Source organism: Oncorhynchus keta, chromosome 4, assembly GCF_023373465.1.
Source record: "Oncorhynchus keta strain PuntledgeMale-10-30-2019 chromosome 4, Oket_V2, whole genome shotgun sequence".
NCBI lineage: Eukaryota > Metazoa > Chordata > Actinopteri > Salmoniformes > Salmonidae > Oncorhynchus > Oncorhynchus keta.
In genome coordinates, this window is record NC_068424.1 from 69,358,127 (window position 1) to 69,383,614 (window position 25,488).

Here is a 25,488-nt window from a genome sequence, read left to right on the forward strand (position 1 = left end):
TAGTTGTTTAAAACTTGTTTTTGAAAGCTTCGATGGTTTCAACTTTCAACTAAAAATGTATGTCTCTGTCCGTTTATGACTTGTGTTAACGTTCTGGAACTTTTTCAACTGTCCTTCCAGCATTGTAAATGATCTCCACATGTTCACTGTGAAAGTGTTCCAGAATCTCATAATCACTTCCTTCTCTCTCACACTCTGTCAGTATCTTCACTTGATCAATAGGCCGACAGCTGTATCTCTCCACCCTTGTTCAAAACATATTTTACAAGCAGATAGATAAGCCGAGTCCTGTCATCAGGTGTTTGCTTCCAGCCCAGCAGACTGTGACCAGTTCTCACCTACAGGGGGCACTTATGTATTCAATTCAATACAGTTTGACATTTCTAAATAACACAATGACCAAACCGGCTGCACATGTATAACCGTGCGTACGTTGAGTTGGTCTAATCCCCACCAGATGCGACCAGGACACGCCGGTTGAAATATCAAAACTCTGACACAAAATTGTGTGTTCTCAACTCCGACAATTAATCCACAGATAAAAGGGGAAACCTAGTTAGTTTCTAATAATCTCTCCTTGTTCAGTCTTCTGTGGATTTTATATTGCGGTTGGCAACCAACTTTAAGGTGCATTACTGCAACCAACAGGACTGGAGTGTGGACTTCATCTTTCAATCACCCACGTGGGTATATGCTCCTAAAAACCAATGAGTAGATGGGAGAAGCGGGACTTTCAGCGTGTCAAGTGTCTAACATAGAACCATGTTAAATTTTAGCGCCTGGCTACGCAGATGCTCGCAAGCAGTTTGGATGAAATGATTGAATGTGTAAATTGCAACGCGGCCAGTATGTAAAAGTTTTCCAACATAGTAAATACTAGACTACCTTCTTGGGATAAATATTTCCTTTTAATTCATCTGAGAAAATAATCAAATGGAAGCATTTGAATGCATCCCATAGTAAACAGACGGGAAATACAAAAATATAGATAAAATATTCTAATTTAGAATTGTTTTTTCTTCAAAAAGGATGTTAATTATGTCTCTTTGGATCAACATATGGACAGTATATTTTTTGAATCTGATATATTTGCAAAACATTTATTTAGCAAGTTTCCCCATCCCATTCCCTCATGCAGCAATCAACCCATTTCGTTCCGTTAATGTCCATTCATAAGTACCAACTCTCCACCCGCCCAACCATCCCTCAGCTAATCTTCAGAAACATTTTCCCCCATGCCTCAAAACAACCCCTCCTTAACCCAGCCCTCCCCAGTCTGTCCCTGGCTCATTAGATTGTGGTTTCCCCCCTTCCTCCCAGTCCCATATCACTCTCCCATATCAATCTCCTGGTGGCGTTTAGAAGGTGGCACTAGGTGTTCCGGAAGCTTCCCCGGCAGCTCATGCCCCTCCAGCTTCACCTTGATCAGGTGATTGGCCAACGCAAACTCCTCGTCGTCCAGGTAACCATCCTTATCCACGTCAGCCAGCTTCCAGATCTTGCCCAGGACCGTGTTGGGCAGCTTGGACTTCACCATCTCCTTCTTGGCTGCCGCGCCTGACACTTTACCATTGATCGGCGACAGTGTGTAGAAAATCTCATCGTATGAGGGTTTGTCCCTGCCCACCACCCACTCCAGCTCGTCGATGCCTTCCCCGGCTCCCTCTCCGTAGCCGTGGCCGAAGGGGCCGGACATGGTGCCCTCGAAGGCGCCTCCGTGGACAGCCTGGCTGGGCATGGCGGCTTCCTCCTGGCGGACCAGGGTCATGAGGCGGGCGATGTCATTGGCCAACATGTCCTCCACAGCCTCTAGCAGCTTGGGCTTCATGGTAGAGAACTTAGAGAAGTCGTGGCCAGCCAGGAGCTCCTACAGAGATGAAGGAGAGGGGAGATGTACACTATGTTAAAGGTCTGATGTCATTAATAAAGAATGTGTTCATCATTGGATGGTCTTCATTTGTTTAACAACATAATATGGAGGACAGGATAACACTTCAGTTTGTAGAGTCACATTCATTAACCTCTGGTGTGGATGTGTGTACGGAAACTATACCATTAACTTTTCTCTGAGGAAACAAAGGCTAAACTAGATATGGATTCAGAGGCTCCATTTCACCTGCATCTTCTTGAGTTTAGGGAAGTCTCCAGGGGAGATCTGATGTTCCCTCTCTATCTTCAGGTACGTCTCTCCCAGGTTGGCGATCAGCTCCTTCTTCTTGTTCTCCTTCCCAAACACACTGGGCATCTCCTTCTTCAGAGAGCTGATGATGTAGGCATGGACCTGGACAAGGGTTCAAAGGTCACACAACCTTTAGAAACAAGCTATTGACCCAGACTGATATTCTGCCATAATAAACCTAAAGATGTAGGCATGGACAAGGGTTCAAACATCCTTTAGAAACTACCGGTTGACCCACAACAAAATACTACTAACTTTAACTCTGCTCCTCTCTGCTAAAGTGCCCTCTTGGATATTCCATCACACCTTCCCTACACCCATCTGGGAATCCTCCCCCATCCAGTCTCACCTTAGCCAGCCGTGCCCTCTTGATGAGGTCATTGAGTTTCCGTATCGCTGCATTCCGGGGAAGCCCCTGGATGTCCTGGAACAAGTCCTGTTCCTCAGCCTCAAACAGCTTCCTGTTGTCAGGGATCAGGAGAGGCTGGGCCCAGAACGACCCGATGTACACCCTCACCACCTGAGGACCACAATACACACACACTCAGCAAAAAAAGGAAATGGCCTCTCACTGTCAACTGTGTTTATTTTCAGCAAACTTGACATGTGTAAATATTTGTATGAACATAACAAGATTCAACAGACAAACTGAACAAGTTCCACAGACATGTGACTAATATAAATTGAATAATGTGTCCCTGAACAAAGGGGGGATCAAAATATAAAGTAACAGTCATTATCTGGTGTGGCCACCAGCTGCATTAAGTACTGCAGTGCATCTCCTCCTCATGGACTGCACCATATTTGCCAGTTCCTGCTGTGAGATGTTACCCCCACTCTTCCACCAAGGCACCTGCAAGTTCCTGGACATTTCTGGGGGGTGGCCCTCACCCTCCGATCCAACAGGTCCCAGATGTGCTCAATGGGATTGAGATCCGGGCTCTTCACTGGCCATGGCAGAACACTGATATTTCTATCTTGCAGGAAATCATGCACAGAATGAGCAGTATGGCTGGTGGCATTGTCATGCTGGAGGGTCATGTCAGGATTAGCCTGCAGGAAGGGTACCACATTAGGGAGGAGAATGTCTTCCCTGTAACGCACAGCATTGAGATTGCCTGCAATGACAACAAGCTCAGTCTAATGATGTTGTGACACACCGCCCCAGACCATGACGGACCCTCCACCTCCAAATCGATCCGGCTCCAGAGTACAGGCCTCGGTGTAACGCTCATTCCTTGGACAATAAACGCGAATCCGACCATCACCCCTGGTGAGACAAAACATCCGACTCGTCAGTGAAGAGCACTTTTTGTCAGTCCTGTCTGGTCCAGCGAGGGTGGGTTTGTGCCCATAGGCGACGTTGTTGCCGGTGATGTCTGGTGAGGACCTGCCTTACAACAGGCCTACAAGCCCTCAGTCCAGCCTCTCTCAGCCTATTGCGGACAGTCAGAGCACTGATGGAGGGATTGTGCATTCCTGGTTCTGGTAGGTGTGATGTTCGGATGTACAGATCCTGTGCAGGTGTCGTTACACGTGGCCTGCCACTGCGAGGACGATCAACTGTCCGTCCTGTCTCCCTGTAGCGCTGTCTTAGGCGTCTCACAGTACGGACATTGCAATTTATTGCCCTGGCCACATCTGCAGTCCTCATGCTTCCTTGCAGCATGCCTAAGGTACGTTCACACAGATGAGCAGGGACCCTGGGCATCTTTCTTTTTGTGTTTTTCCAGAGTCAGTAGAAAGGCCTCTTTAGTGTCCTAAGTTCTCATAACTGTGACCTTAATTGTCTACCGTCTGTAAAATGTTAGTGTCTTAACGACCGTTCCACAGGTGCATGTTCATTAATTGTTTATGGTTCATTGAACAAGCATGGGAAACAGTGTTTAAAACATTTACAATGAAGATCTGTGAAGTTATTTGTATTTTTATTAATTATCTTTGGAAAACAGGGTCCTGAAAAAGAGACGTTTCTGTACACACACACGTTCAAATGTTGGGGTCACTTAGAAATGTCCTTGTTTTTGAAAGAAAAGCACATTTGTCCAGTAAAATAACATCAAATTGATCAGAAATACAATGTAGACATTGTTGTAAATGACTATTGTAGCTGGAAATGGCAGATTTTTTATGGAATATCTACATAGGCATACAGAGACCCATTATCAGCAACCATCACTCCTGTGTTCCAGTGGCACGTAGTGTTAGTTAATCCAAGTTTATCATTTTAAAAACAGCTAATTGATCATTTGAAAACCTTTTTGCAATTATATTAGCACAGCTGAAAACTGTTGTGCTAATTGAAGAAGCAATAAAACTGGCCTTCTTTAGACTAGTTGAGTATCTGGACCATCAGCATTTGTGACTTTCTTCTGAAACTCGTCAGTCTATTCTTGTTCTGAGAAATTAAGGCTATTCCATGCAAGAAATTTAGAAGAAACTGAAGAGCTCATACAACGCTGTGTACTACTCCCTTCACAGAACAAACTGGCCCTAACCAGAATAGAAAGAGGAGTGGGAGGCCCCGGTGCACAACTGAGCAAGAGGACAAGTACATTAGATTGTCTAGTTTAAGAAACAGATGCCTCACAAATCCTCAACTGCCAGCTTCCTTTAATAGTACCCGCAGTAGTACCAATCTCAACGTCAACAGTGAAGAGGCGACTCCAGAAAGCTGGCCTTCTAGGCAGAGTTGCAAAGAAAAAGCCATATCTCAGAATAAAAAGATTGTCCATTGGGGCCCTAAACTTTTGAACAGTAGTGTATATGCCATTTAGCACACCTTTGTGTGGGTGACCCCAGAGAGAACACAATGGAAAGAAGTTGTTAGACTTTACTGTTTCTTTCATCCTTAAATGTTTTGTTTTGTTGTCATCCGACAGCTAAGGCAACTCTATATGTATTTAAAAATGTCTGCGTCTGATATGGCACCCTACTCCCAATATAGTTACTTTTGATTGTGGGAAAGTAGTGAACTATATAGGGAATAGGTTGCGATTTCAGGCACATCTTTGTTGAAATAAAACAAATAATAAGTCACCTCGGGGGTGTTGATGATCTTCCCCAGCGACCACATGAGGGCACCGTAGACCCTCATCAGCTGCTGCGTGTTGATCTGGTCAGCCTTGTTCAGCACCACGCGCATCTTGTCCTCGTGGTTCTTCAGGGCGCGGATCACCTCAGAGAACTCGTCTGAGATGTCCAGCTTGTGGGCGTCAAACAGGAGGATGATGCGGTCCACACGCTCCGCAAACCACTCCAGTACTGCTGCAAAGTCATACCCTGTAGAGCGGCAAGGCGGGTTATGCTGGAGTCACACAGTCTGGACTGTCTATCAGCAAGACTTATGTTGAGGAGGAACCCCAAATGAGATTGTGGGGAGAAAGATGATGACAAAATGAAGGAAAAGTGGATAGGAAAAGTGGATATTGGGTTTTGATTGTGTGGGTTGTGGTGTATTGTGGCTAACATGACCCTATAATGGACAACACTACTGATGGACATACTGAAAGTATAGAACCTATGCAGCATATTTCAAAACATCTCTGATTCTGTCCAAATATTCAAACGTGTTCAGTGCCATCCTCTTTAGCCTATTTAAAAAACAACACGAAACAGAGGAGTCTGAAAAGCAATAGGAACAGAGAGGCTTTTCCTTTTCTGAACAGAAGCCTGGGGAGTTCTGGCGCAGCGAGCAGAGGCTCTTTAAAAATACAAAGGAAGAGAAATAGAGGGGGGAATTATGGTTTTGATTAGTGCCGTCATCTGATCGGAAAAGAATGCAGGCAGTCAGTCTAAAAAGCTAATCTACGCAGCTGGCCACACAATCAGCACCAGATCTGCTGCACACGCATTCCAGGGGTAGGCTTTGTGCATGTGTGTGTCAGGGGGGTGGGAGGGGCAGTGGAAAGAGTGAGTGGGAGAGAACAAATGCGAGCAAGAGAAAGTGAGTGAAAGAGACAGAATCACAGACAGAGAGGAGAAAGGGAAATCATAACACTAGCATATCAAAACAGGAGAGCGAGAGAGATGGGGGAGACGGAGAGAGATGGGGGAATCTGAAGGTCAGAGGCCTGTGGGATTTAGAGGACATTCTTCCATCAAATGGAGTTTGAAACAACTGTCTCCACACAATGTCTACTGCACCACGCTCTCCAGTCTACCAACAACTGTTGCTTCTAACACACACAACACCAGCCCCAGGCACTGTCATACCCCCGATGAACAATACAGTCGTGTGTGTGTGCGTGTGCGTGTGCGCGTGTGTGTGTGTGTGTGTGTGTGTGTGTGTGTGTGTGTGTGTGTGTGTGTGTGTGTGTGTGTGTGTGTGTGTGTGTGGTGTGATGATAGTGGTCTGAGGTATGTATGTGGTATTGAAGTACAGCATTTCACCCCCTAAGGCTAAATAGGGTCATCTTGACACACATAGACGTATGCATTTACACACACTTTCCCTCTGCTCCTCTTCTCATAGCTCTTAGCTATGTATCTCTCATACGTTCCCTCTGCTCCTCTTCTCTTAGCTATGCATCTCTCATACGTTCCCTCTGCTCCTCTTCTCTTAGCTATGTATCTCTCATACGTTCCCTCTGCTCCTCCTCTCATAGCTCTTAGCTATGTATCTCTCATACGTTCCCTCTGCTCCTCCTCTCATAGCTCTTAGCTATGTATCTCTCATACGTTCCCTCTGCTCCTCTTCTCTTAGCTATGTATCTCTCATACGTTCCCTCTGCTCCTCCTCTCATAGCTCTTAGCTATGTATCTCTCATACGTTCCCTCTGCTCCTCTTCTCTTAGCTATGTATCTCTCATACGTTCCCTCTGCTCCTCCTCTCATAGCTCTTAGCTATGCATCTCTCATACATTCCCTCTGCTCCTCCTCTCATAGCTCTTAATCTCATACATTCCCTCTGCTCCTCTTCTCATAGCTCTTAGCTATGTATCTCTCATACATTCCCTCTGCTCCTCCTCTCATAGCTCTTAATCTCTCATACATTCCCTCTGCTCCTCTTCTCATAGCTCTTAGCTATGTATCTCTCATACATTCCCTCTGCTCCTCCTCTCATAGCTCTTAGCCATGTTTCTCTCTCTCATACTTTCCCCTCATCTCATAGCTCTTAGCTATCTTTCTCTCATACTTTCCCCTCATCTCATAGCTCTTAGCTATGTTAATCTCTCATACTTTCCCCTCATCTCATAGCTCTTAGCTATGTGAATCTCTCATACTTTCCCCTCATCTCATAGCTCTTAGCTATGTTAATCTCTCATACTTTCCCCTCATCTCATAGCTCTTAGCTATGTTTATCTCTCATACTTCTCCATGTTGTCCCTTCTTTCCTTGTCTCTACTCTCTTGGGATCTCTGCCCAGCTCTCTAGCAGTCTTGTTTAGCAGTCTTTTTGCTTGGGGGTAGATTCTGTTCATGTCTGGAACCAACAGAAACATGAACAGCTTCTACACCCAAGCCATAAGACTGCTAAATAGCTAATCGGAGTACCTGCATTTACTTCTTTTTTTTAACCCACACATTCTTATGACACATACACATAACATGGGCACACATGCATACTGACGCCCCACAGACACCAAATACACTTCTGCTGTCTATCATTGATCCTGTTGCCTATTCACTTTAACACTGCCCATATGTACCTGGTACTCCTTGTATATAGCCATGTTAGTTTTTACTTGTTATTCACTGTGTATTTACTTCTGGTGTCACTATTTCTTAAAAAAATGTTTTTACACACACACACACACACACACACACACACACACACACACACACACACACACACACACATACATACATACACACTAAGCATTCAACTCTGCAACTCACTGTTAGGCTACACTTGTTGCTTATGAAGCATGATGTGACAAATACAATTTGATCTCTCAACCTTTCACTTGAAGTGTGGGGAAAAAATGACCCAATAAGAAATTATATGACCAAATAGTATTAGCAGAATGAGCCAATAAGATATTGGCTGAACATTATCAGAAAATGTGCAACATAGGGATTGTGGCGAAACTCACAGTCATCTCAGTTCTAGTCAGCTTCCCTTCCTAGGACCCCAAATGTCATAAGAGTCAGTTGCATTAGTTATACTTCTCTTAACAGAAAAGAGAAGTCTTGCATACTATTCTCTCATCTTAGGTGAGGTTTAAATTGCCTGTGTTACCTCTGACCCACTTAGTGGTTGACACCTTTATAGAGAACTGTGGAAAAAAACATAAAAAAGCAAGTGTTTTTGCGTGGGTGTGAGGCTGACCTCTGCTTATCCTCTGTTTCTCTCCCGACAGGATTCCAGGGGTATCGATGATACTGATGCTCTCCAGGACCGGGTTGGACATCTGAGCACACGTAAATCTGCAAGGAGATGGAGTGGAGGGTGGAAGTGAAAGAGGTAGATATAAAGAGAGAGAGAAAGGGATGTTGAAACAAAGACAGGCATTAATCTACGTCTAAACTGCTTACAGTCAACTTGTCACGGCTAGAAATGGGAATTGAATGGTTTGCCTAGAAGTGGAACAAAACAAAATACAAAAACAAGTTTGTGAGTTAAATTCTGCATAATTTATTAAATTGTCCATAGAATAACTAACTTATGAATAACCTTGACTCACTGGCAAGCCTAAACAATCCATCATATTATAGTTGTGCATTAGTCAGCCCAAACATAATGTCCCTCAGCCTAAAACTTCAAGTGGGTAAGTATATAATTGGGAGCAAATCATGACACACACAGAGAAAACAACATGTTTTGTATCTGGAGAGAGAGGGCTAGGTCAGTCAAACAGAAGACTGCAGTTTCCTCAAGCAGGAACAAAGACTGTTACGTTTAACCACTTATTTTCCTTCTCATCCCAGAACTCCGCTCCCCCAGAACTCCGCTCCCCCAGAACTCCGCTGCCCCAGAACTCCGCTGCCCCAGAACTCTGCTCCCCCAGAACTCCGCTGCCCCAGAACTCCGCTGCCCCACCGCTCCCCCAGAACTCCGCTGCCCCAGAACTCTGCTCCCCCAGAACTCCGCTGCCCCACCGCTCCCCCAGAACTCCGCTGCCCCAGAACTCTGCTCCCCCAGAACTCCGCTGCCCCAGAACTCCGCTGCCCCAGAACTCCGCTGCCCCAGAACTCCGCTGCCCCAGAACTCCGCTGCCCCAGAACTCCGCTGCCCCACCGCTCCCCCAGAACTCCGCTGCCCCAGAACTCCGCTCCCCCAGAACTCCGCTCCCCAGAACTCCGCTCCCCCAGAACTCCGCTGCCCCAGAACTCCGCTGCCCCACCGCTCCCCCAGAACTCCGCTGCCCCAGAACTCCGCTGCCCCACCGCTCCCCAGAACTCCGCTGCCCCAGAACTCCGCTCCCCCAGAACTCCGCTGCCCCAGAACTCCGCTGCCCCACCGCTCCCCCAGAACTCCGCTGCCCCAGAACTCCGCTGCCCCAGAACTCCGCTGCCCCAGAACTCCGCTGCCCCACCGCTCCCCCAGAACTCCGCTGCCCCAGAACTCCGCTGCCCCAGACCTCCGCTGCCCCACCGCTCCCCAGAACTCCGCTGCCCCAGAACTCCGCTGCCCCAGAACTCCGCTGCCCCACCGCTCCCCCAGAACTCCGCTCCCCCAGAACTCCGCTCCCCCAGAACTCCGCTGCCCCAGAACTCCGCTGCCCCACCGCTCCCCAGAACTCCGCTGCCCCAGAACTCCGCTGCCCCACCGCTCCCCAGAACTCCGCTGCCCCAGAACTCCGCTCCCCCAGAACTCCGCTGCCCCAGAACTCCGCTGCCCCACCGCTCCCCCAGAACTCCGCTGCCCCAGAACTCCGCTGCCCCAGAACTCCGCTGCCCCAGAACTCCGCTGCCCCAGAACTCCGCTGCCCCACCGCTCCCCCAGAACTCCGCTGCCCCAGAACTCCGCTGCCCCACCGCTCCCCCAGAACTCCGCTGCCCCAGAACTCCGCTGCCCCACCGCTCCCCCAGAACTCCGCTGCCCCAGAACTCCGCTGCCCCACCGCTCCCCCAGAACTCCGCTGCCCCAGAACTCCGCTGCCCCACCGCTCCCCCAGAACTCCGCTGCCCCACCGCTCCCCCAGAACTCCGCTGCCCCAGAACTCCGCTGCCCCAGAACTCCGCTGCCCCAGAACTCTGCTCCCCCAGAACTCCGCTGCCCCAGAACTCCGCTGCCCCAGAACTCCGCTGCCCGACCGCTCCCCCAGAACTCCGCTGCCCCAGAACTCCGCTGCCCCAGAACTCCGCTGCCCCAGAACTCCGCTGCCCCAGAACTCCGCTGCCCGACCGCTCCCCCAGAACTCCGCTGCCCCAGAACTCCGCTGCCCGACCGCTCCCCCAGAACTCCGCTCCCCCAGAACTCCGCTGCCCCACCGCTCCCCCAGAACTCCGCTGCCCCACCGCTCCCCCAGAACTCCGCTGCCCCAGAACTCCGCTGCCCCACCGCTCCCCCAGAACTCCGCTGCCCCAGAACTCCGCTGCCCCACCGCTCCCCCAGAACTCCGCTGCCCCAGAACTCCGCTCCCCCAGAACTCCGCTGCCCCAGAACTCCGCTGCCCCACCGCTCCCCAGAACTCCGCTGCCCCAGAACTCCGCTGCCCCAGAACTCCGCTGCCCCACCGCTCCCCCAGAACTCCGCTGCCCCAGAACTCCGCTCCCCCAGAACTCCGCTCCCCCAGAACTCCGCTGCCCCAGAACTCCGCTGCCCCACCGCTCCCCAGAACTCCGCTGCCCCAGAACTCCGCTGCCCCACCGCTCCCCCAGAACTCCGCTGCCCCAGAACTCCGCTCCCCCAGAACTCCGCTGCCCCAGAACTCCGCTGCCCCACCGCTCCCCCAGAACTCCGCTGCCCCAGAACTCCGCTGCCCCACCGCTCCCCCAGAACTCCGCTGCCCCAGAACTCCGCTGCCCCAGAACTCCGCTGCCCCACCGCTCCCCCAGAACTCCGCTGCCCCAGAACTCCGCTGCCCCACCGCTCCCCAGAACTCCGCTGCCCCAGAACTCCGCTGCCCCACCGCTCCCCAGAACTCCGCTGCCCCAGAACTCCGCTGCCCCACCGCTCCCCCAGAACTCCGCTGCCCCACCGCTCCCCAGAACTCCGCTGCCCCAGAACTCCGCTGCCCCACCGCTCCCCAGAACTCCGCTCCCCCAGAACTCCGCTCCCCCAGAACTCCGCTGCCCCAGAACTCCGCTGCCCCAGAACTCCGCTGCCCGACCGCTCCCCAGAACTCCGCTGCCCCAGAACTCCGCTGCCCCAGAACTCCGCTGCCCCACCGCTCCCCCAGAACTCCGCTGCCCCAGAACTCCGCTCCCCCAGAACTCCGCTGCCCCAGAACTCCGCTGCCCCAGAACTCCGCTGCCCGACCGCTCCCCCAGAACTCCGCTGCCCCAGAACTCCGCTGCCCCAGAACTCCGCTGCCCCAGAACTCCGCTGCCCGACCGCTCCCCCAGAACTCCGCTGCCCCAGAACTCCGCTGCTCGACCGCTCCCCCAGAACTCCGCTCCCCAGAACTCCGCTGCCCCACCGCTCCCCCAGAACTCCGCTGCCCCACCGCTCCCCCAGAACTCCGCTGCCCCAGAACTCCGCTGCCCCACCGCTCCCCCAGAACGCCGCTGCCCCACCGCTCCCCCAGAACTCCACTGCCCCACCGCTCCGCTGCCCCACCACTCCCCCAGAACTCCGCTCCCCCAGAAGGAGGAGAGGAAATTTAAGGTCAAACAAGAAGTAAAATAAATAGTGGTGTGAAAATTCCTGTTCTAGAGGAGTATCATATCACAAAAGGAATATTACATATCCCAACCAGAAGCTATTGGTTACAGGCTACATCTGCACTGAGCTAAAGTCTGGAGCTGCCGCTTACAAGGTGTGGAGAACACTAATCCTGACGCTTATAAGAAATCCTGCTACGACTAGGACGAGGAATCAAACAGGCAAAGCGTCAATACAGGAAGGACTAAGATTGACTCCTACGACGCTGGCTCTGACGCTAGTCGGATATGGCTGGGCTTGCAAACTATCACAGATTACAGAGGGAAAACCAGCCGCGGGAGGTCAGTGAACTGGCAGTGTGGTGCCAGGACAACAATCCTTCCCTCAATGTCAGCAAGACAAAGGAGCTGATCGTGGACTACAGGGTCCACATCACTAAGGAATTAACATGGTCCACACACACACACACCAACACAGTCATTGAGAAGGCACAACACCTCTTAATATAATAATAATAAATATATGCCATTTAGCTGACGCTTTTATCCAAAGCGACTTACAGTCATGTGTGCATACATTCTACGTATGGGTGGTCCTCTTCCCCCTCAGGAGACTGAAAAGATTTGTCATGGGCCCTCAGATCCTCAAAAAGTTCTACATCAAGTCATAGACCAAGTCTGGAACCAACATGACTCCCAACAGGACCCTGAACAGCCATAAGATTTCTAAATAGTTAACCAAATAGCCACCCAGACTATCTGCAATACCCCCCCAAACACACTAAATTGTTTAACTCATCACATACGCTGCTGCTACTACTGTTTATCGATCCTGTGGCCTAGTCCCTTTACCCCCATCTACATGTACATATCATCACTCACTGTGTATTTGTTCCTTGTGTTATTATCTTTCTATTATTTTTCAATGTTTCTCTCTGCGTTGTTGGGAAGGGCCTGCAAGTAAGCATTTCACCGTCAGTCTACACCCGTTGTGGAGTCTACACCCGTTGTGGAGTCTACACCCGTTGTGGAGTCTACACCCGTTGTGGAGTCTACACCCGTTGTGGAGTCTACACCCGTTGTGGAGTCTACACCCGTTGTGGAGTCTACACCCGTTGTGGAGTCTTACACCCGTTGTGGAGTCTTACACCCGTTGTGGAGTCTTACACCCGTTGTGGAGTCTTACACCCGTTGTGGAGTCTTACACCCGTTGTGGAGTCTTACACCCGTTGTGAGTCTTACACCCGTTGTGGAGTCTTACACCCGTTGTGGAGTCTTACACCCGTCTTACACCCGGAGTCTTACACCCGTTGTGGAGTCTTACACCCGTTGTGGAGTCTTACACCCGTTGTGGAGTCTTACACCCGTTGTGGAGTCTTACACCCGTTGTGGAGTCTTACACCCGTTGTGGAGTCTTACACCCGTCTTACACCCGTTGTGGAGTCTTACACCCGTCTTACACCCGTGGAGTCTTACACCCGTTGTGGAGTCTTACACCCGTTGTGGAGTCTTACACCCGTTGTCTTACACCCGTTGGAGTCTTACACCCGTTGTGGAGTCTTACACCCGTTGTGGAGTCTTACACCCGTTGTGGAGTCTTACACCCGTTGTGGAGTCTTACACCCGTTGTGGAGTCTTACACCCGTTGTGGAGTCTTACACCCGTTGTGGAGTCTTACACCCGTTGTGGAGTCTTACACCCGTTGTGGAGTCTTACACCCGTTGTGGAGTCTTACACCCGTTGTGGAGTCTTACACCCGTTGTGGAGTCTTACACCCGTTGTGGAGTCTTACACCCGTTGTGGAGTCTTACACCCGTTGTGGAGTCTTACACCCGTTGTGGAGTCTTACACCCGTTGTGGAGTCTTACACCCGTTGTGGAGTCTTACACCCGTTGTGGAGTCTTACACCCGTTGTGGAGTCTTACACCCGTTGAGTCTTACACCCGTTGTGGAGTCTTACACCCGTTGTGGAGTCTTACACCCGTTGTGGAGTCTTACACCCGTCTTACACCCGTGGAGTCTTACACCCGTTGTGGTCTGTGGAGTCTTACACCCGTCTTACACCCGTGGAGTCTTACACCCGTTGTGGAGTCTTACACCCGTTGTGGAGTCTTACACCCGTTGTGGAGTCTTACACCCGTTGTTGACGAATGGGATTTGAAAGTCCAAGCCTTCCAGTTTATCTAATATTTTTCACACAAAGCTCAGCACAACTGTGCTAACCTCAGAATCTCTCCCACTCCACCAGACACTACTCAAACAGTAACCCCCATACCTTCTTCCCCCTCCCTCTCTGAACCCTTCATCAGGCAGCCCCACAACTCCCCAAAGTGAAGAAATACTATGAGGCTTGAGGACATGGTGGACATTGTGTGCAAGACAAGTAGGCCCAAGTACTTAACATTTCCCTTTGAGATGTTACTGGAAGACCCCATGCAGTAATGTGCAGTCAGTCAGTGTCCTGAAATAACAGGCTGAGCTCAGTAAAACGGAACCCCATCCCGCTGACTCTTACTACAACCATTGTGGACACACACACAAACACACAGAGAGAGAGAGAGAGCGGCCGATGGCTGGTTGTGGTATTTAAAGGCCAACGCTATGGTTATAGATCTATAATCATCTCACCATCTGTGTCTGTGCTGCTCCCTCGGTTACAATAGTCATCAGTCTGGTTGTGAAACGGCCCTGTCTAATGGGCCTTGTGACGCCTTGTTCATCTCATCAATTAGCCTCTAAGCGAGGCTAATTATCAATTGACCCTCATTGACTTTCTCTGCTATGAGCCAACAGAAATCAATTCTACAGATGCATCCTGGGCAATGTAGTACCCCAGAACAGGAGTGAGCAGCAGTGTAGTCCAGTATCAGTGGTGACCCATGTCTTGAACCAGCATATGGCAGTGTGCGAAGCACCACAGCTAATCTGGGGTTGAGGAAATGACCTATTGCCAGGTTGAGCACATGACTTCCTCTAAAACCTGTCCAGTCAGTCTGTAGCAGAGAGAGACAAGGCGAGGTTTATCTAACCATCTGTTTAGGTGCTGTGTCTTGTGGTGACAGCCAAGCTCTCAGATAGGAGATATCCATTAGAAAGAAGGACTACTTCAATAAAGGACACTGCAATAAACAAACCTTGAGGGATTGTGTTTAAAGTAGTGATGGGGGAAGAAAAGAAAAAGTTTGGGACACATCGGGATAATATTTGACGATATTTCATATAGTATTGTTTTTGACAATATAATTTTGGCACTTGTTGGCTGTACTGTACCTCCACCAAAATGCCAGGATTTTTCCTTCATAGTTTGTTCTCCATCTTCTTTTTAAATAGGGAGCTAATTTGTTTTCAGCACTTTTATTTCCATTACTGATCAGTTTTCTCATGGCTCTTGTCCCACTGCAGCAGACGCATGGTGAGTAATACATTTGGAACATTAAATCGCAATAAAATCACAGCATCGAATCTTAATACATGTAGAAAATGGGGAGAATCATAATAGCCTACACATACTATTGCACCTCAGTAGTGATCATTTGGTTTATTTAGAGATTGGATATGATTGGGATCCCCATTAGCCGATGCCTATTGTAAGGTCCCTGGCAATTCCCAGCCCTAGTTTGAAGTCTGAAGGAAAACAGAGAGTACCAGCCCCAGGACAGACAAACTCCCATTGATTGTTGTCATAATGCCATATAGAACAGACTAGAACAACTGACTGTGGTGTCAGAATGTGCCATAGAGCAGTCTGGACCACTGAATCACTTTGATTTGTCACGGTAATGAGTCATTGAACACACAAGAAGACCAGATGAGTATTGACTAGTCGGCTGTGTTTAGACAGGGAGCCCAATTAAGTGGCAAAATATCAGAATTAGGCTGCCTGCAACTATTATAGCCTAGATTCTTACTTACTGTGCTGTCACACTACCATAAAGAACATACCAGCACTGCACTTTGGCTTCGTCTCATAGCAGGCAGAAGCCACAGTGGGAGTTGGCCAGCTGTTACTACTGATGTGGCAGCTGTAGCCTGCCCTGGGATGTCCGTTCAACTAAGAGGAAGACATAACTCACTGGGTTGCCTGGCTACTGTAAACACAGTCATTCATATTTGTTTAATTTACCTTACAGTGACATGAACCCAAATCAATCTGCTGCAGGGTAGCCAGACTAGGATGTGACTCATCTAGTTTAGGCTAGGTGCTGTTACACACTGTTCAAATAAAAGGTTGTCTACTTGGCAAGGTGACTTTTCCAGGTGGGTTAACAAACAGGTGTTTGTAGTAGTTGCAACAGAGGCTACAATCTGTTGTGGTGATGAATTGAAGGTATAAACATCTTGGGCTAACTGACTGGAGGAATATGATGCAACAGTAGAGATTTTATTTCAAAGAGTCCCTACATGGAGAGGCTTGTGCCAGAGGTATCATATGGAATGCTGGGAGTGGTGTCACTGTCAATGACATTATGACACTGTCACCTGACACTTCATCAGATCAGGTGATCAACAATCAAGTAACAATGTTGTGAAATGAGCTACTGGCTATTAGTCCTACGTATGAGGTATAGCCTTTTTGTACACTGTACTTTACAAAAGGCATACCCTCCCCTACTAGTGCGTGGGAACTTGGAATGAGTATTTACCTGTTGAGGAACGCGTTACCAAATGCGTTGAGTTTGCGGAAGGGTTTTTTGGGGTCGACAACCAAGGCGTTGCCAGGTATCATCCCGTCCTGGTCACCGTGCATCACAGCTATGAAAGAGTCTGTTGTCGGCTCGGGCCCGATCCTCATACCGGGGAAGTCTTGCTCCATCAGGTGCCGAATAAATGTAGTTTTCCCGGTCGAGTACTGACCGACCAAAAGAACCATGGGTTTGTTGTCGAAGTCCGCATCCTCGAGCGCCGGTGAATGGAAGTCGTGGAATTGGTAGCTGTCCTCCAGGGGAAAGAGTTTAGTCCGGTAAAGTTTCTTCAAACCTTGCGAAACATCCTGGAACGGTTCTGGCGTTTTTTTATCCCTAGTGCGGAACATGGTGGGCTGTTGAGCTGGTTTGACACAGCAGTGTCGCTTTGGATCTGAAAACAGCAGAGAGATGGCGATGTGGCTAAGTTGTTAGTGCAACTCTTATCATAGATCACAGTAGTAGAGTAACGTTGGCTAAAGTAGGCGAGTCTTGAAGTGTTGATTGTCCCTCCCTCCCGACTAGCCAAACACGCCCCAACTAGTTTGTACTTACTAGTCAATCACGCACCAAGCACAATCCCTCTCTAGTAACTTGAGAATGAATGTATCTAGCCGGCTATTGGCAATCTTTCATAGAAGTCGAGAGCGTAATTTCTCTTAAACATTTAATAATAAAAACACACTATCCTTTAAAATGAGGAAAACATAACTTTTACCTGTCCTTTAGAGTTATGTGACCGCGTTCACCTGCTGGCTGACACTTGTGTGTGTGACACTCAGAAAGCGGAAGTGGAATGTGAACTTCAAAATAAAAGTCCCACCGAATGAATGAAGTACGTAGGCCTATCGTCGCTCAAAATTATGAAAGTGAGGAATGAGGATGAAGAAACAGGCAATTGGCTCATCGTCATTTTACCCAGTCTTATGACAGCTGCAGCACATTGCTGGTTTGGCCTCACTATCGCAATTCCTTAAAAGTTGGACTCAGCTCTATAATGCCCTGTCTGATAGCCAAATAAAAATGCGTGTGTGTCTTCATTGCTGGCCCAAATATGTGGTAGGCTCTGGTAAAGACCAGACACACTAAACAAGAGAGACAATTACAGTAAATGCCAGTATCTTTATTGTGAAAAGAAACACTGAAAAGAAACACAATAGAAATACATTCGTAGTAAAAGGCCTACTATTGAGTAGGTACATACAAGCGCATATACAACGTCACATACAGTAGATTTAGGTCTTCACAGTGCACCCAGGGTGATGACCAGGGGTGTCTCTCCGCCCATAACAGCAGCTCCACTGGAACCCTGAGCTATTCCATATGGAGATGCTGTTACAGCCAGCGGACACCAGACACTGGAGTTGTAGCGCACTTTATCACACAGCCGTAAAGACACATGATTCGATAGTAAAACCATTTACGTACTCTTATCACAAGTCTCAAATGGTCTTGTCATATAGCGTGAGATTAGACTGCCCCCTGTTGATCAAAGAGAATTACAACACTGTGCCATAAATCTGAACATGTGATGACACTGCATAAAAAGCATGTGATAATGGAGCGAAGACACCATTAAGACTGACACCTACTTTATTTTATTATTACCTTTGATCTACCTTATTGCTAATTTACAATACAGATTGTGTTTCACTCAACTGTAGCAATAAAATAATGGTGATTGTGCCCACCAGCGCAATGTTCTCAAAGGGTTGGTCCCGTTCAGCACATACAGGAGGATGTCTGGTTCTTCTGTAAAGGGGGGTCAGTTATTCAACTTCAATCAATGAAATACTTTTATATGGATTCATGTATTCAATTACATTTGTTGAATTCAGAGGATTTCAAACATTATTGAACTTACAAAACAGTTATTATTTGTTAACCCTTTAGTTCCAGAATCCTAGGCCTTCTCTTTCTCGCTGTCCTTCCCAGAATCTCTATAGACTTTGACTCACTGATCTTTACCTTCCACCCTTCCAGCTTTGCAAAACAAAACAATAAAACAATTCAGGAGAGAGTGACTTTGGCCCCTTATTTCCTCCTTCAACTTTGTTCACCTTTCAGTCTTACATGTTGCTCTCTTTCTATGTTTTTAAATTCATTTGAGTTTCTTTCTCTGATCAGGGAATTCACACATCACTAAAGATAATCATTGAATCACTTATCAGCTGACTTTCTTTGTGCCTGCCAGTTACAAGAAGAGGAAACCGCAAGATGAAAGGCTACCAGCGTCCTAAATAAAACTGACTATGGATGGAATGATCTATTACAATTGATTAAATTTCTTCATCTCATCCAATGGGATCTCATAATCTAGACAGGTTGAGATTTAAACATAACAATTTAAAAACAAACTGAACTTACTCACCCTCAGGAACTGAAGTTCAGTAAAGTACTAGTTAAGGAAGTGAGCGAGGGCTGCTTAAGACCGTGAGAGGGAGAGAGAAATTAATCATTATACATACAGTAAATATGTAACAAACCCTGCCCATAAACTTTGCATCCTGTTTGAACATCTATAGCCATGCAGTAAGACATTTGCAAGCACACAAAGCCGACACACACGTACACCACAGCAGGTTGGTGGCACCTTCATTTGGGAGGACGGGATTGTGATAATGGCTGAAGTGGAATGGTATCAAAACACATCAAATACATGGTTTCCATGGTTTCCATGTATTTGATGCCATTTAATTTGCACCGTTCCAGCCATTATTATGAGCCATCTTCCCCTCAGCAGACTCCGCTGACGTACACACAATACACACGTACACACATACCAGCACACACACACAAACACACAGTTTTGTACTGCTATCCTTGTGGGGACCAAAGAATTTGTTCCCATCCAAATCCCTATTTTTCCTCACCCCAACCCTAAATTGAACCCTAGCCCTAACCTTAACCCTTAACTTAACCATAACCCTAACCTTAACCCTAAGTCTAACCTTAACCCCAAACCCCTAACCCTGAAAGTATACCTAACCCTAACCCTAACTCCTAACCCTAAACTTAACCCTGAACCTTACCATAATTATAATCCTAACCCTTATTGTAACCCTAACGCTATACCTAACCCCTAAGCCTAAAATAGCATTTTTCCTCATGGGGACCGACAAGAATAGTTAAACAAAAATATACACACTCAGACACACACTAAACCCAAATTGTAAAAGTAAACACATGCTTGGGAATCAGATAGACCTATAGATACAAAACAAACTGCAAACAGAAGTGGAGCTTACCCATAATAAAACAAGGCAACAGTAAACATGTTGTCCACCACAAAGGATGCAGCGCCCCCCTTGAGCCAATCAATGTCTTTTTGTAAATGACCGATGGATCTCTATGGCAAGAACCGTCATTCACCCAAGTTTCGTCAAAATCGTCCCAGTGGTGTCTGAGATATTGAGTGGGTTAGCTAGACTCATCTCCCTGAGCATGTGTGCCAAATTTCATCACTTTGAGTCAACAGATCAAGAGATATAAACATGTGCCCGTTATAGCGCCACGTTATAATCTGCCCGTTATAGGTCGATATGAATGTTTTTGCATGTGTTGAGTGTTGACAGTGTTTGCAACATGTGTGCCAAATGTTGTTATAATATGAATATGCATTTATGTGATTCATATGCATTTATGTGATTCATATGCATTTATGTGATTCATATGCATTTATGTGATTCATATGCATTTATGTGCTTCATATGCATTTTTGTGATTCATATGCATTTATGTGATTCATATGCATTTATGTGCTTCATATGCATTTATGTGATTCATATGCATTTATGTGCTTCATATGCATTTATGTGATTCATATGCATTTATGTGATTCATATGCATTTATGTGCTTCATATGCATTTATGTGATTCATATGCATTTATGTGCTTCATATGCATTTATGTGCTTCATATGCATTTATGTGATTCATATGCATTTATGTGCTTCATATGCATTTATGTGATTCATATGCATTTATGTGATTCATATGCATTTATGTGCTTCATATGCATTTATGTGATTCATATGCATTTATGTGATTCATATGCATTTATGTGCTTCATATGCATTTATGTGATTCATGTGCATTTATGTGATTCATATGCATTTATGTGCTTCATATGCATTTATGTGATTCATATGCATTTATGTGATTCATATGCATTTATGTGCTTCATATGCATTTTTGTGCCAGACCACGCCGGCATGAACGTTTATTGGCCAATACCAGCCATGTTGTTTTAGGTTCTAGTCTGAAAAATATTGCTTTGAGAGACCTTTGACCATAGATATCACATATCAAGTTTGGTGCAGATCGGTCACTAGGTGCCAGAAGAGTAGCATCAAAGATATTTATAGGTTTCCACTTCTGTCTGTGTTAGCGTTTTAATAGTTTTTTCACAAAATTCTAAATGCCAGAAAATTCATAATGAAAGATGTGTCCCAGAGGCAAATTTGTTTCATGTGGGGGGAAGGACCGTTCTTTATATACCTGAGGGACCTACAGTATATACGAATTTCAGGACTTTAAGTCAAACGGGCTGAGGGGTGTATCTTTTTATTGCGCCACCATCTGCCCAATCAGTAACAATTTTGTAAATGCATCATTTACCTAAGTTGAGTCCAAATCGGGCCAGTGCTGTCTGATATATCAAGTGTGAATAATGTAGGAAAGAACATCCTAACGGACGGAGACAGACCCACAGTCCCCTCACAGATTTTATCTTCGGGGACGAGCAATAATGTATACAAACCCTGGACTGCTGTTGCAATGTATTGGCCATTGAGAGTCTTTGAAGCCACCGGTTGGTCACATTGGAACTCCAGTAGGATCAGTCCTCCATAGGAATGAATGGAATTCTACAGTACTTCAATTCAATGTATGTTTTGTTGTAGTGGGGAAAGTAACATTAGTACTAAAATAAAATACTTAAAGGAAAATGTTTTAATATATGTTTTATTTATATGTTTGGCTCACATCATTTAATTTAAAAGTATGCATTAAGGTTTTCTGTAATATAATAAACATGTCAAAAACGAATAAATACATGCATTTATGTAGCGTTCAAGATGGCTGCGCGGTGGCATCATTACAGCACCCCCTGTCAGTCATCCAGGGTTTATACACATGACTGGGGACAACTATAATGCAAACTGTTATACGGATACTGCTAGTGTAAGGTCCACTAGATGGCAGCAATTTTCTGTGAATGAGAATGTTTGGAAAATGCGGTCATTTTGTATCCTATTGGGCCTCCATACATGCTCGCATGTGACAAGATTGGAAGCGGTGTTTGTTGACTGATTCCGAATGTGAGTTGCTAATGTTTCTCAAACAAATAATGCTATTTAGTAAAATAACGTTTATGAAATTGTTGATCTCTATCATTTTCGCAAGTATAATGCAATAGTCACCCTCTATTGTACAGAGCATCATCAATTTACTTTGCAAACAGTTTTTCTTGTTACAGCTAGCAGGAGAGGCTAACTGAAATGAGCCATCTCATTCGTCCATCAAGCTAACGTTAGTTAGCTGGCTAACAATAGCTAGTCCATATGTAAACATAGATAATACGGCAAAGTTACTGGGCAATTCTTCTTTGGTTTATGAATGATATTCATGTGGTGGTCTGTGTAGATACTAAAATGTTTCCTGCGGGACGTTACCTAAGGGATGCTGCTTTGTTATCTTCATAGCCAGTTCAATCCAGTCAAATAACTACACAGCTAGCACATTATGGAACTATGTAATAACAACCCATGTAACTAGCTCACGAGTTATTCGGGTAACATGTAATTGGTTCAACCTGATTCTAAATCATTTACAGTTAATACCTGTTTAGGGCTACTTTACATGCTCACCTCCTTGCCTACAGTATCTGACTCCAAAGTGAAACTTGTCTTCTTAACTTCCATGTTCTCTCAGCAAGATGGCAGAACAAACGACGTTGGACAGCCTGCTGGAAATGGGCTTTGACAGAAACAGAGCGTAAGTAGCTAACTGAATTAATGTGGCTATTTTTCAGACACACAAAATATCAACTCTGGTCCTGTCTGTCTACTGCTTTCAGGGAAAAGGCTGTGGCACACACAGGAAACCAGGGCATAGAGCGGGCCATGGACTGGTAAGTCAGCTGGCAGAGGCTTTGGTGAGCTGGCCTCAGAGGCTTCTAAATCCACAGCTGAATTTTACAGATGGTCAGTTGAGTAATTCACATGAAATAACTGATTTGTCATTTCTTTCTTCCATTATGGCTTCCTTCCACAGGCTAATGGAACATGAGGGTGATCCAGACATTGACGAGCCCTATGTACCTCCTGTGGGGAACGTGCTTGGTGGAACTGGAGGAAGTGACCCACAACAGCCCAGCCCAGCAGCCCAAACCGCAGCAGAAGGAACAGACCCTGGTAAGTGGTCAATGGTCAGGGCAGCATATTGTATTGTTATTACTCATATTGTTATAACCTCATAACTATGGCTTGCACTTCCCATTACTGGTTAACATGGTTGTTGGTTTACATTGTTTTCTTGTCCCCTACCTCTTCTTTGTCAACTCTACCTTTTAGCTACAGACGGTAGTGACCAGATGATCCATGACGGGGATACCAAACGACCAATGACAGAGGAGGAGAAACGTGAGCAGATAAAGAGGTCAGATAATTCACCTCTCCTGAGGTTCTGTTTACACACTTGTTTTATTCTGTCAGTGGGGAAATGTCAGGTTTGGTCAATAATGTTACTCAAAGAGATTATCAAGTGTCAGCAAAAGCTTTCAGTAGAAAATGCAATGAGACAGCATACAATGAAGCCTGTGCCTGTGTTTGTGTCTGTTTCTTTGTGTGTGTGTCTATTTCTTTGTCTACTTCCATGTGTGTGTTTCTGTGTGTACCAGGCTAGAGGAGCTGATGCGGGTGAAGCAGGAGGAGCGGAGAGAGAGGGAACGAGCAGAGGAAGTAGACAGAGAGAAGCAAAGGAGGAGGCAGGGCCAGGAGCTGCTGCAGGTCAAACAGAAACTGCAGGAAGATGAGATGAAAAAAATGGTCGACCTGCGCCAGAGAGAGAAGAACGATGACAAAATGGCCAAGTAAGCCATGAAGTCAATAGGCTTGTTTGACATTGCAGGCGACTGCCGATTAACTGATTTACAAAATACCTTACATATAAGTATTATTATTTGTAGATCAGCTAGGCAGTCACAATTTACCCACAATGCACCACGGATGGATTTGATGCTCTCAAAATTGGCCAATGGCTGTTGTCTCAAAGAACATTGGAGGAGAGGATCCTTGAACAACCTCCTTCAATGAGCTTTGAGAGGAATTGAGGAAACAATAATAGCTAGTAAGGTTTACATACACAGCCAATAGTTAGTTTTTGTAAATGTCTTAGTGCAATTAAAGTCTATTCCCATTCTACAACTCTTCTCTTTGTCCAATGAATACCCTCTTTCTCAGGCAGCGGGTGCGAGACAAGATAGCACGCGACAGAGAGGAGAGAGCACTTAAGGTACTGACTACACCTACAGCATCTGACTCGTATGCTGAACTGTTGCTAAATAATGTCTCCGTGTCTTTCATAGAAAGAGTTGAACTCACTAACCCCTTCTACTCCTCTCCAGTTTGGAGGTGGTTCTTCCAGTACAGCTCTAACCTCCCCTTCAGCAGAGGGCCCTCCCTCCTCCCCGCCCAGTCAGGGCCCGCCTCCCGCCAAGAAGGACTATAACGAGTGCAGAATCCAGGTAAGGGGCCATGGATGTCTACAGCCTAGTTCACATTCTGTTCATACTCACAATTGATGTACAACGCATTTTGACACAACTGATATTTTTGATGAGTTTGTCTCAACAGTCAATGTCGTTTATTTATTTATCCTCCTGTCCTCAGGTGCGTATGCTGGACGGCTCGGCACTGACCTCCGTGTTCAAGGCACAGGAGCCGCTAGCTGCTGTGCGCGTCTACGTCCAGATGAACGGCAACGCCCCCGAAGGCCAGGACTTCACGCTGCTGTCCCCGTACCCCCGCCGCGTCTACACAGAACTGGACATGGAGAAACCCCTGCAGGAGCTGGGTGAGCAGACAGGATGCCCGTCTTACTGGGCTTGAACGGGGAGAATCGCAATAGTCCAAAGGGGCTTCCTCTCCTTCATCTGCACTAATCTGAAAGGACGAGACGTCAAAACCAGCCAAAGACGTACTACTTTCATCTATCCTGTGTTGTCAGATCAGTTTTAGAGGAATCTAATCTGATATTTAGGTGTGTCGTACTGTCTTAACTGTTTTGTGTCATTGTTCAGGTTTGGTGCCTTCAGCTGTGCTGGTCGTTGCCAAGAAATAAGGACCCTGAAGTAAAAACATGCTTTATGAGCCAACCTCAATTCCACACATCATTTATCACAACAGGACAATGACCAGGATATCAACTATGGATTGATTCTCCTTCAACAAACATTGAGCTTTAATTTTAAATAGCAACACAAGATGGATGACCATTGATTCTCAAGGGGCCTAAAGTGTAAGACAGACATGGCTGCTGTTGAGACACTGCGACTTTCCACTGTATTGAAGTTATAGTTTTTATAAGTTAAACAATTTGACAGTGGTGTTATTGCATAATCACTTGGAGTTACATGGTGGACTGAACATACTTTAAAACTTCACATAATGTACTTTTACGAGAAAGCTGCAAAACTTGATGACCTAAGTCAGCTTTGTATCTCGCTGACTGGTGAGAGTTCCTTATATGTGCATGACAGTTAAGATACACTCTTAAGAAATCATGTGTGTCATATCAAGAGTCCCAAAAATGCATTGTGCTTCACTCAAATGTTTTATTGAACAATGTAAAAGTGAAGATTAAAAGTTACATTGTCATACATTTGCAGTGTATTTGTGCATGCCTTTTTTGAG

The 25,488-nt window shown here is 46.5% G+C and overlaps 2 protein-coding genes across 4 annotated transcripts; one reads left to right on the forward strand and one right to left on the reverse strand.

Annotated features, from left to right (window-relative positions):
* Positions 1 to 893: 893 nt before the first annotated feature.
* LOC118381224 (EH domain-containing protein 1-like) lies at positions 894 to 17,442 on the reverse strand. 2 transcript variants are annotated; one of them, XM_035768180.1, is made up of 7 exons: positions 17,293 to 17,442; positions 16,536 to 16,968; positions 8,453 to 8,550; positions 5,220 to 5,461; positions 2,529 to 2,699; positions 2,117 to 2,281; positions 894 to 1,867 (listed from the first exon to the last, which is right to left on the reverse strand). In XM_035768180.1, the coding sequence occupies exons 2-7, from the start codon at positions 16,922 to 16,924 to the stop codon at positions 1,328 to 1,330; spliced, it is 1,605 nt and encodes a 534-aa protein (XP_035624073.1). In that variant the 5' UTR covers positions 16,925 to 16,968; positions 17,293 to 17,442; the 3' UTR covers positions 894 to 1,327. The 2 variants fall into 2 exon arrangements, with proteins under 2 accessions (XP_035624073.1, XP_035624081.1); XM_035768188.1 differs by lacking the exon at positions 17,293 to 17,442 and having other exon boundaries at positions 16,536 to 17,076.
* Positions 17,443 to 21,758: 4,316 nt separating this feature from the next.
* Positions 21,759 to 25,456, forward strand: LOC118381255 (UBX domain-containing protein 1-like). Of its 2 annotated transcripts, none has more exons than XM_035768212.2 (10): positions 21,759 to 21,894; positions 22,508 to 22,570; positions 22,653 to 22,706; positions 22,850 to 22,989; positions 23,149 to 23,233; positions 23,475 to 23,666; positions 24,037 to 24,088; positions 24,201 to 24,320; positions 24,466 to 24,649; positions 24,876 to 25,456. In XM_035768212.2, exons 2-10 carry the CDS (start codon positions 22,512 to 22,514, stop codon positions 24,914 to 24,916), a joined length of 927 nt encoding a protein of 308 aa, XP_035624105.1. In that variant the 5' UTR covers positions 21,759 to 21,894; positions 22,508 to 22,511; the 3' UTR covers positions 24,917 to 25,456. The 2 variants fall into 2 exon arrangements, with proteins under 2 accessions (XP_035624105.1, XP_035624111.1); XM_035768218.2 differs by having other exon boundaries at positions 21,840 to 21,894; positions 22,512 to 22,570.
* Positions 25,457 to 25,488: the final 32 nt, after the last annotated feature.